The following is a 12,027-nucleotide window of genomic DNA, read 5'->3' on the forward strand; positions in this document are numbered from 1 at the left end:
GAAAGTCATTTCTAGCTGTGAACTCATTTTAGGGGGTGGGGAGAATCAGCCAGTTGATAAGTTGGAGATCCTGAAGTTTTCCCCAGTTCTCTGTATGTTTCTTAATGGAAACCAACACATATTTTCACTTTTAGTGTCACAATCTGCTTTCTACATTAGCCCTCCGTTAATCAGCCCTGAAATCTTAAACAGACAAAATTTTGAACATAATATTTTTATTTCCTTAATACTGACCATAAACAAATGCTTTCCTAATAATATTAGGTACTCAGGCATTTCTTGGGACTCTACAGATAAATGTTTTTCTTTCCTCAACTATCTAATAGACAAACTCTGCTTTGATATTTTGTTATTTCTCTTTCTAATTCTTTTGGGGTCTGTTTTGCTGGCTCCTCTTAATTATTGTTTGTTCCATAAGTTTTATATTACTTGTACACTTTCTACCCTACAAATGTCATCCTCACTCAGTGATGCCCCTTCCCAACTACACAGATCAATCCCCGTGTCTAATCCTATATGATACTGCTGAGCAGGGATCCAGATGGGGCACTGAGTCACCAGCCCACATACACCTTGAACCCTGCCAGCATCTCCCCTCACACAATGAAATAAAACCTATCGTCCACCCCTTTCATTCCATAGCCCATAAACCTCTACCAGTCTCATCCTCAGTAAAACCCCATCTCTTACAGTCATGATACTCCATCCCTTCAACATTCTTTACTATCCTCTGGCCCCTCTGGGCCATATGGGTAGTGCCATGCTTTCATGGGCATGCCACTTCTGACCACAGTACTACTCTGCTTCCACAGTAATCTATCTAGATCCAAAGCTGAGGATAAATTAAAAGCCTTCCAGATCTGCAGCTTAAAACTCTTCAGTAGCTTATTAATAAAGTGTATCAAATTTTCCATCAAAGTACTCCCAATGGCAATGGAAAACAAATATGGGTATCTGGAAATACAAGCTAAGTCACATGCAAAATGCTTGCTTTTTAAATGCACATAAATGTTGCATTCTTATCTGCACTAAAATACATTTTATAATCTTAGCTATTTGGGAGACTGATGTAGGAGAATCCCAAGTTTGAGGCCCCTCTGCACAACTCAACAAGACTATCTCAAAATGAAAAAAATGCTTAAAGGGCTGGACTGTACAAGCACTTGCCCAAAATGTATGAGGCCCTGGGTTCAACCTCAGCAACCATTCCGAAATTTTACTGTAAGGAAAAAAAAAGACCCCACAATATTTTAAACATTTTTTCCAATAAGAAATATAAAATCATATGAATATCAAAGGAGCAGATGTTATTTGGCTATATCTATACCCTAATAGATCTGTTGTGCACTAATAACTATATATAATAATAAAAATAGTAAGTGACATAAAAACGGGAGGTAGCTATAGTTATCGTGACTTGCACACCAAGTCACAAGCTCATACTTTGTTCTTCAAGGGGCCATGGAATTATCTTCAGAAATTCATTTCAGGAACAATGTCAAATTGCAGCACCTAAGTGTCTTCAGGTCTGTTATGTGGTTAGCACCATAGACGTTTCTGAGTGTTCCACTTGCCCTTTTAAATATGGCTGCTATGTTCTTCTTTGTATTTTTTCTGCCTCTCAATTTTTTCAATACATATATCTATAAATCATTTCAAGTCCTTGACAAAAAAAGAATACATTTGAAAAACTAATCTTTAAGGTCTCAAAAGTACCCATACCCTATTAAAGTATTTATGGAATCAAGAAGTCCCTCAATCTCCTGTTTTTCTTAAATCACCAACACAATTCCCGCGAGATGCCTAACTTCAGGGCATGAAGAGCCAAAACCAGTGCACAGTGCTGAGGTATACAAAACATAATATTAAAATGTCCAACTCTGAAGCACCCAAATGCAACATTATATGAAAAATACAGAGTTGATGGCAAAAAAAAAACTAAACTTTTTTAGGAAGGCTAGATTAATACAATGATATTTTAAAAAACTCAAATAGTTAATGAACTCAAGTGGCTATTATTTTTTGACAAGTAAAACTACTTTATATCTCAACAACTTTTTAATATTTTCTTTGTTGAATACAATTACAAATCAAAGTAAAAATATTATGTCAAGTAATATTATGTTAATACAGTACAAAATAAAAAAACAAGTTTATAACTCCAAAGTAAAGTCATGGTTACTATTGTTCTCTTTATTATTGCCATTTCCCTAAAAATAAGAAGCAAACTCCAGATTATACTGACAAAAAGAAAAAACAAGTTAACATAAAAGTATGCAATACACTTATGGGTGGAAAAGGCTGGACCTCTCTAACTCTATCTTATTTTATAGATTTGACTTTGAAATTATTAAACAAATTTAAAATTTAAAGAAACAAATCTCTAAAGTAAAACAAGACAAAACAAAACAAAAAACCTAAAGGTAAATCAGTATGGGAACAAGCCATAGTAACAGAAATTAGTTGTGCTAAAACACACCACTTCAACAGCAAGTCTACACAAGACACACCTAAACATTTCTCAAAAATCTTACAATGTTTCAGTATCATACTGTTTATATATTATTTATTTTGACACTTTTATTATGTATTATAGAGAACAAAAAATAATTAAGAATGTTACTATAAAAAACAGCCACATTTTCTAAAATCAAAATAGTTTAAAGAAATGAAGACTCCTTAAAGCAGAAGCTGTCTCAAAGCCTGAGCAGTATGTGTGCATGTGAGTAGACTGCCCGCCACACAAAAGAGACACCGAAGACCAATTCAGGATCTGGACAGAAAATGGACCAGATCAAAATATTAAGAGTTTGAAATCCAAAGTGCATTAAAAAGTCTTATAAATCACTGGTCAACTTTGGAGGATACTAGTATAGTATAAGTATCCCATTTCTATATCTATACCTATATCTTCATCTAATCAAGGAAACAGAAAATAGAAGAAAAAATGTTAAACAGCACAAAAGGATTTAAGTCAGCAAAATCTCCAAGACAAATGACCTCAGTTTTTAAGACCAAAAAAAAAGTAAAATAAAAGAGGAAAGGGAACTGTAGAACAAAAATGTAAAAGACATATTAATCAATTTTAATATGGAAATCTCATTTGAATTCTAATTCAAATAAAGGAATCACCAGGTGCAATTAGAAAAACTTAAGCAATGTATTTATCTGATGACAGTAAGGAATTACTGTCAATTCTTTTATTATATGATAATGGCACCAGGGTTACATTTTTTAAGAATTTTCATCTCTCAGGAAAATAGATTCAAATATTTACAGATGAAATATTGACGAATTTGTAATTTAATTAAAAATGTTTTAGCAAACAGAGCAATGTATATTGGAGTAGAGAAAAAACATGGGTTATTAATTATTAAAACTTCATGATAGCAACATCTTTCCTTTTTATTTTGTATATATCTGAAAATTTCTAGATTTTTTTTTTTTTAGATGTCATGGGCATGTTGATGCCTGTAATGCCAGCACTCTGGAGGGTGAGGCAGGAGGACTGCTGTGAATTTAAGGCTAGCCTAGGCTAGTGAGTTCAAGGCCAGCCTAAATACATAGCAAGACCCTGTTTCAAACACAAAACAAAACAAAACAGCTATGCTGGGAAAAAATATATAACTAAGTTTATCTGTGAACAGAACTCTTCTACATAAGACATACATAGGATACATATAGGATACCATGCTACCTCATCCACTGCTTTAGTTAGGGAAGCCTCATGCATACCTAAAAAGTATAACACATACTCTTTTTACAGGCATGCAGAGAAACAAATTCCATTTACCTGAATCAGGCCGCCCATCTGAGCTCCGGAACTCTTGCATTCTCTTTTCCAATTTTTGTTGCCTCCTTCGTTTCATAACCACCTCAGGATTAGAAATTGTTCGAGTAAAGCTGGTTTCAGGCATGTCTTTGTAAACCTCAGCAGCCAGTCGGGAATTCTCACTTATAAGAGGAAAAAGACCCACCAAATGTATACTGTCTCTTTTCCTACTAGAAATACAAAATCATATAAATATCAAAATGGCAGGTGTTATTTGACTAAAATGATATCCTAACAAGTCTGCTGTATATTACTTACAGCATAATAATTACTAAGGATAACAAATACTATTTCTCTCAGTACATTCTAATATATCAAACTAGCCAAAAATTTACAATTAAAACTTAACTGTGAGTTTCTACAACTGAAATGTGTAAAAAAAGGTTAAAAAAAAAGGTATAAATTACATATTTCTGGCACGTTCACCAGTATTTTCCTAAAATAGACCAAATGAGTGATATTACATCAAAACATTCCAGCCACAAGAAATAAGAATAGAGTGAAATAGGAAAAAAGGTCCAAAGGGGAAGGGGAAGGGAAAGGGGAAGTGGGAGGGGTAGGAGGAAGGAAACTTCGAAGGGAAAGGAAAAAATATGAGAAAAAGAAAAAAACAGAAACAAAGTCTTTGTAAATAGAGAGGGGTGGAGGGATTGAAGGGAGGGTAGGGGAACAGAGAAAAAAAAGAACCAAGATATATCATGTAAAGGTACAAATTTCCAATGAATGTCATCATACTGTATATCTAAAATGTACCAAAAACTTAATGAATTAAAAAAAAAAAAGAATTCTGGAGTTAAAAAAAAGAGTTGAATACACTTTAGTAAGAACCTTGCTTAAAACTATAGTAAATCTTGAAGAATGCAAATTAAACAAAATTTTTTAATGCCTAAAAGTTACCAACATTCATTTTCTTAAAGTTAAATTTTCAAAAAGAAATTGTTGAAATGGTTCTGCAGAAGGAATCAACAGTATAGAATGATGAGCAGAAAATGAAATATTAAGGTTAAGACAAAAAGTTTAATAAACAATTTATTAAAGTAAATAAGATTTTAATAAATATAATTTAATCATAAGATAAACTAAAAATCATTTAAATTTTGATCAAGTAAAACAATTGAACTCATTTCAAGTAGCTCACTTTCCAAATCAAAGAATGTATCACCCCATAAACTAATAAACAGAATAAATCATAAAGCATTAGTTTACTCTTTTCTTTGACATTTTACATATATAGCAATGTATCTATGCAAGTTCTTTTGTATTACTGTTAAATAATTGTTATGTAGTACTATGCCCCAGTGATTATACAGATACCACTGCCTAATAAATTAACATCTAAACTCATGTTGACATAATCTCAAATGGGCTCAAGTTCTTCTCTAAATTAACATCATTCACAGACAAATGGCTGATATGCTTGATACCAAGAAAATTTCAGCAATGGGGGAAAAGCCTTTAAGAGGCCACTGTACCAGAAGAATAAAAATAGTTAATAAAAACATGGAATGATACTACTTTAGTAGTAATAAATTTAATTTGTTGAGAATACTAAATACCACTATACAGAGATAATACAGTCTCCTATAACATTCAAGAGCTGTCAGAGTATAAGGAAATAAGAGGTCTACTGGCCTATGTGAGGAAGGGGGCTGGTCTGCCAATGGATTAAGTATCCAGATCCGTTATCTAGCTGTTCTACAGTGTCTCTCAAGGAAGTAATCAGATGAATTCCCGAAGTTCTAGAACAGTGACATTCACTGGATCACAATTTATAACACCAAAACAATGTAAAACAACCAACAAATGCCCAACAAGGGACCAGATAAATAAATTATACAACTACATGACAGTATCACATAATCATTTAAAATTGTTTCTGTGAAAAAAAAAATGCATCTATGTATATAGTTTGCACACACATCTCAGTGGAAAATTAAGTGGAAAAGATTGATATATTTGCTTAAAATCTGTAAGTATGGAAGTATACACATTTATTAGAAAAAAACAAATAAGGTTCTCTTTTGAGTTCATGTGACAACAGATTCTTTCTTGCTAATCTACATATTTTGACTTTCTAAAACAAATAATACTTCAGCAACGAAAAAGTAGTATTTAGAATGTGCTGTAGTCAAAACCAGAGCAACCACAAGCTACCTAAAAGTAAGCAAATGATAGCCAAATGATCTAAATTAATGAAAACTGTGAAGGACGAAGCGGGAACTGAAAAGTCCACCTAAGGGGAAAGTCTAGGTTATCTAATATCTGATTTTCCTTCTTCCCTGAGCTCTGATGTCAAAAGCTCAAACACTTTGGGAACAGTGAAGTACAAGGATAGTGTGACAGGATAAGAAATGGGAGGATCTACAGATGGTACATTTGAACCTTGTAAAGATGCCAACTTCTGACCAAGCATTTGAAATACGTAAAAAAAAATACGCCCGGGGATCAAAACCACAGAAGTGAGAGCAAAGGACCAGAAGAAACCACTGTCACAAGAGCTTGTTAAGGAAAAACCACAATGCTGACCTGGGTTTGCCTAGGATGAGCAGGACACTGGAGTAGTCTTTCCACCCTCAAGAGACAACCACTATGGGGCCAGGGATTTAGCTCAGTGGTTCTGCCACCTGCCTTGCAAGCACAAGGTCCTGAGTTTGATCCCCGGTACCACCAAAAAAAAAAAAAAAAAAAAAAGAGACAACCACTAGCATGCTTACTCAATGGACTTGATTGATACTCATCTTCGGTAACTTACCTGGGTAAATTAACAAGTCTGCTGCTTAAACGCATCTGGCTTGGAGCACAAAGCAATAGGAATATATTTCCAAAACTAATTTACCTGTCATCCCCTTGGGAAGGTCTGTCCTCTTTCTCAGATGTTTGTCTCAAGGCCTCTTTTTCTCTCTTCTTTTTTTCCTTCTTTTCTTTCTTTGACAGAGTTCTCTTGAAGTTCTGGATAACACCTTCTTTTTCCTGCTTTTCAGGTCCATTACTTTGAGTCTTCTGATAAAAGTAACATAATTACTATACTGGCTTCTACCCAAGAATTTCATGAAGTTCCCTATGGCTTGGCTACCTTCACCTCATGAGCTACAGAAAACCTTAGCTACAGAAAAGGAGAGAGGTACAGGGTGGTGGGAATGTTTCTTACCATGATTGGGCTGATAATGACATGGGTGTTTTTCTCAAAACCAAGTGAACTGTACACTGAAGATCCACTTCACCGTATATAAATATTACCTCACTAACAAGCTAACAAAAAACTCAAAACCAGTCAGAAAACTCGGGTAGGAATCATGAGATATGAATTTTAATAAATAAAACTCCAAGTAAGTTAGCATGAAGTAACCTAAGTGAAAGAAACCAAATGAAAATATGAGCAAGAAGTCTACATTATCATCTACTTACTATGTAATTTTCTTTAACTTCAAAAGAAATGTTAAGCGTAGCCCTAAATTGGCTTTTGTGAACCAAAGTTCTGCGTACTGTATTTCTGCAAAAATGTCTTCTTCCCCAGATCTTGTTCCATTTGCTTGCTTATCCTTAATTTATATTTTAACCTAAAAACATGGCTTGCTAGCAGATGACATTAAACCACATTATTTAATATATAGAAAATAATGGCTAAAGAATTAAGAAAAATAAGAAAAAGAGTATTTGTTTTATCGGAAAAGAAAACTGTTTTCTATTTTATAAGATGAGGAGAAGAATGCTAATATTCTCATTTCTATTCACAGATACTTAGAGCACTGTACTGGTCCTAGGACTGTGGACATGGAGTATCAGTCTGGGGTCCACAGCAAAGCACACAGAAGAGAACACCACTAGCTAGAATCATGGAGAAAAATGAAATAAAATATGGGCAGCCAAAGGACAGAAACCCATTCTTACTTTATATGCATTTGCTGCAAATACAAGTCACTAGATCACAGTAATGAGAATGGGCAAGAATACATTTGTAGAGATATCTAGTTTTCAGCAGACAATACCGACATCACAGAAAATTTTTCTGTTGCTATAAGTGAATAATGACAGTCTTTTCTCAAGTAATTGGGAGGAAAATTAAATAGAAGATTTTCTCAAAATATTAACCTTTGCATTTGCTACCACATAATATTGAATTCTCATGTAAAACACATGACTTAACACAGAATTATACAGTTATTTTCAAATTATATTAATGACACCCACAAAAAATAGTAGTATAGAATTCCAATTATTCTACCACCTGAGAAAATCTCAGAATCCTTCTATTACATCATCCAAAGAAAATCAAGAACTTTTACTGATTCCTAACATTGTGCACATCAAATACACAGGTCTTAAATATGTCTTAGGAAATCATATCTGAAAGTTCACACATAAAGAGGCCATGGAAGTTTTCTTTCTCTTTTTTATTCATATTAGAATATTTTGATTTTACAAAATATTTGGAAAAGAATTAGAGATAAGAAGTTGATCATTAACTTTTTTTGATCCCAAAAGCTTATGTAACTTTTCTTTTTAAAAGAAGGAAGCCAGGCATGATGGTTCATGCCTATAATCCCAGCACTTGGGAGGCTAAGGCACGAGGATGGCTGAAAGTTCAAGGCCAGCCTGAATTACATACAGAATGAGCAGATGAATGAACGAACAATATATGTATGTGTGTATGTTATGTGTATGAGAAAAACAACATTTGGGATTACTAGGTGAAGTAAATAATAAATGAGTTACTTCGAGGGTAAAGGAGTATCTGCGACAAAACATCAATCTCCTATTTATTTCCACTGGACTTGGCCTAGACTACAGTATAGGACAGGGTCCCTACCTTGGCAGGAATGGCATCATTCTCATTCTTAAGGACAAATCTGCCCTCCCGGTCATCTTTGTTCCAATTCAACTGTACAACTAGAGGTTTCTCATCAATGTCCAATCTTCTTTCTTCTTCAAAACATGAAACAGAAAAATAAAAGAATAAAGTATGGTTATTTCATGGCATTCGTGCAGTAATTAGCCTTGCAATATGCTCTTAATTTTATAGATGTAAAGTACTTTTTTCCCTCAAGTATGTACTGACAGAATGGAATGCACTGTTTAGAATATCCCTTCTTGGTTAACTGGCCACTTCGTTCCCTCAGTCTTCCCCATGCTGGAACGTGTGTCCATTCCAGACATTAACTAGGGGCATTTCACTTATTTAGACCTTGCTGGAAAATAACAGAAATATACATGAACTAGGAAAGAGTGTATACAGTTTTGCTATATAATCCTATCTCTGCAAATAAACTACCTCATACACAACTAGAAAACTAGAAAATGTTAATGTAACACAGAAATTCTACTGATACCTGTCAGATTTTTCTTATCACATTAGTTATACCTTCCCAAGAAAAGAAAACAGCCTGTCTTCAATCTTAGAAGTGATTATTACTATTACTGAATCATTTTTCCTATCTGTGCATCCCATCTGTGTCTCCAAAACTTGCCAACCACAACCCTCAAATTCCCTCTTCTATAAAGTTGCCATTGCTTTTTCATTGTTATGTTTGGGGTACTGTGGCTTTTGTTTTTAGAATCTAACAAGTCTCCCAGACAAGTGATCAGGACAAAATACTGCACTAAGAGACATCTGAGAAGCCCTAGCCATACACCAGATGCCTCTGATTGAAAACTTTGTAGAAGAGGTATTGAAGGATGGAGGTGCTCCTACTAGCTGAGACCTGTTTCTGGGTGCAGAAGACTAAGGGGAGCTGGATCCCATTATCTCTTAGACTACATTCCCCAGCTCCTTTAGAGAAATCCATTCATTGTGCTTTCACTTTTGTTCTAGTCATGTTACAAATTTTAAACAGGTCTTGAGAGACCTGCCCAAATCTTTCACTCTCTCAAAGTCATTTAGGATACACATGGCAGAATACTTTTCAGGAATGCTTATTTCAAAAATGCCTGCACAGAGGTTCCTCCTAACTTGGTGCTTCACAACTTGAACAACAATTATTTTCAGGTTTGAACGAAAAAATAAAATTCGACACATAGTAAAACTATTTGGTGATGTAAGTAACTGGGCGGTGCTGAAATTTATTTCCTCTCCTACCATCATTCACTAGACCCAAGCAACCCCATTCACTGCACAGCATGATCACTACATGTCCCAGAAGGCACATGCAATGTAAAGTAACTGCTAAATGAAACTTTAAATCCTGCAGTAAGAGTGGAGACTCTGATGATAGTGATATTAAAAATTACACCAAGGATAATTTGGCCAGCAACGCATGAGGATGAGGCAGTTATTTAAAATTAAAAAGACAACTGACAGCAGTGGCTCTTTGTGGGGCTGATTTTATATTCTAAGGACTGGAAGAGGTCCCAAGAGCACCAGTTCCAGTCCTGAGCCAAAGCAGTTTTCCTGAGCATGATCCACAACAGCACAGAATTCAAGAGAGCTGGAATTAAATCTCTGTTTTATAAAGTGGTCTGTGCAGATATTCCTCATTTAACGAACATGTTCCATTTCTGCAACTAACTCATTAAGTGAATTGATCACTGAATGAGGAACTGTATATAATATGTACTTTACAATATTCAAAACAAAGAAATGGTTAAAGGACAATGTAACCTGATGAATGCTCTATTTGCATAACTCTTACATGCAGTACTGCAATGTATAACAGAACATAAAACTACAGTAATGTATCATGAAGTACAATAAGCAAAAATTACAGTACTGTATAAATAAGGTATACTGCACAAAAAATACACTGGGGCTCTATAAACAAGATGTATAGAACTGTAAATAACAACAACAACAAAATGAATGGGTCTAAAGTCCAAGTGCCAGGTTATAAATCTGAACAATAGTTAGACAGGAAGGTTGTTAAACAAGGAATATCTGTACCTGAAACTAAAACAGTTAAATATGAGACAGATTTCATTTTCTAAACTTTGTGTCAGTACTTACTGCAAAATGTGTTCCTAGTTTTCAGTAGGGTTACTTTCAAGAGGCCTTTTATAGATAATAAGTAGCTCAGATCAATGAATCTGCTGTATATAATAATATACTACAATAAAAAAGACACAGGCAGTACAAAGGAAGGTCACTTTGTAGTTAGTTAGGTTATTGAATGAAGAGACCACCTACAGTTCAGGGCTAGGCCAGTATTTGAAGGAAAGGATGAGTAGGCATCATTCCACAAAAGGTTAGAAAGATACAGAGGAGGAAGAAAAGCATGTCCCTGGGTACAAAGGTGTTTTAATTACAGTCTCAAATGAGGGACCACAAGTAATAAATTTGATCAAGCACTTCTAATGCTATGTACAAAATTTAAATTTTAAATGAGTATTAGTTTTCACCTAACAAAGTATGACAACAAAATGACTAATGGCAATAGTTTTAGCAAAGATGATACAGGTCATTACATACTGGCACCTCGGTTCATGAACTTAATGTCTTTCAACCATAACAGTTGCAAAATGAATTGGTTGGAAACTGAATCAAATTTCCCCAAATGTTCAAAGTTCAACATTGAACTTAACCACTGAATTTAACTACTGAATTTTATTCGGTTTTTGTCCATTTTGATTTGCAGCCAGAATTGTGGAATTAAGTTCATGAACCAAGGTACCACTGTATCAAATTTGTTGTAAATCAGCCAGTAAAAACAGGAAGCAGTGGGTCCAGCTAAGTATTCATTGTGGCAAAAGGATCAAAAGTTACAGACTTCTAGTAGCACTTATTAAATATTATATATAAATAGTAATGCTAGTTATCAGAATACAAGAATAACAAGATCTATAAATTATTATGTTATCAACTGAAAATATACAAAATAAAAGTCAGCATAACAAACCAGGGACGGAATCAACAAATCTGAATTGCTGCTATGAACTAAAATTACTAATTGCTCTTGTTACAAAATTTATACTAGATCAAAATCTTTCATAATGTAATAGTGTAGTTTTTAGAGAACATTAAGATGAATGATTAAAGTAAAACAAAATAAGGTGACTATTCTTAAAGCACAGTGCTGGATCAATGAATGTGAACTCAAGGTTCTCTGGACCCCTCTACAACTTTACACATTAAAAAGACTGCTATATACTTGTATGTGTGTGTATATATACATATGTATGTATATATATAAAATATATTTATGTGTACTGTGTTTGTATGTGTATATATATATATGTGTGTGTGTATATATATGTATATATATAAT

At 34.1% G+C, this 12,027-nt stretch overlaps 1 protein-coding gene across 19 annotated transcripts in view; it reads right to left on the reverse strand.

The window, feature by feature from the left end:
- Positions 1–12,027, reverse strand: part of Afdn (afadin, adherens junction formation factor) — a 102,983-nt gene that overhangs the window by 88,237 nt on the left and 2,719 nt on the right. For 12 of the 19 annotated variants that reach the window (XM_010639455.2, XM_010639477.2, XM_010639440.2 and 9 more), the window contains exons 2-4: positions 8,640–8,755; positions 6,669–6,832; positions 3,794–3,954 (exon numbers count right to left, since the gene is read on the reverse strand). In XM_010639455.2, the coding sequence (XP_010637757.1) occupies positions 3,794–3,954; positions 6,669–6,832; positions 8,640–8,755 (441 nt within the window). The remainder of the gene's footprint in view (positions 1–3,793; positions 3,955–6,668; positions 6,833–8,639; positions 8,756–12,027) is intronic. The other 7 variants (XM_010639415.2, XM_010639519.2, XM_010639503.2 and 4 more) reach the window with 3 other exon arrangements.

Source organism: Fukomys damarensis, unplaced genomic scaffold (assembly GCF_012274545.1).
Source record: "Fukomys damarensis isolate Sample0158 unplaced genomic scaffold, DMR_v1.0_HiC HiC_scaffold_14, whole genome shotgun sequence".
Taxonomy (NCBI): Eukaryota; Metazoa; Chordata; class Mammalia; order Rodentia; family Bathyergidae; genus Fukomys; species Fukomys damarensis.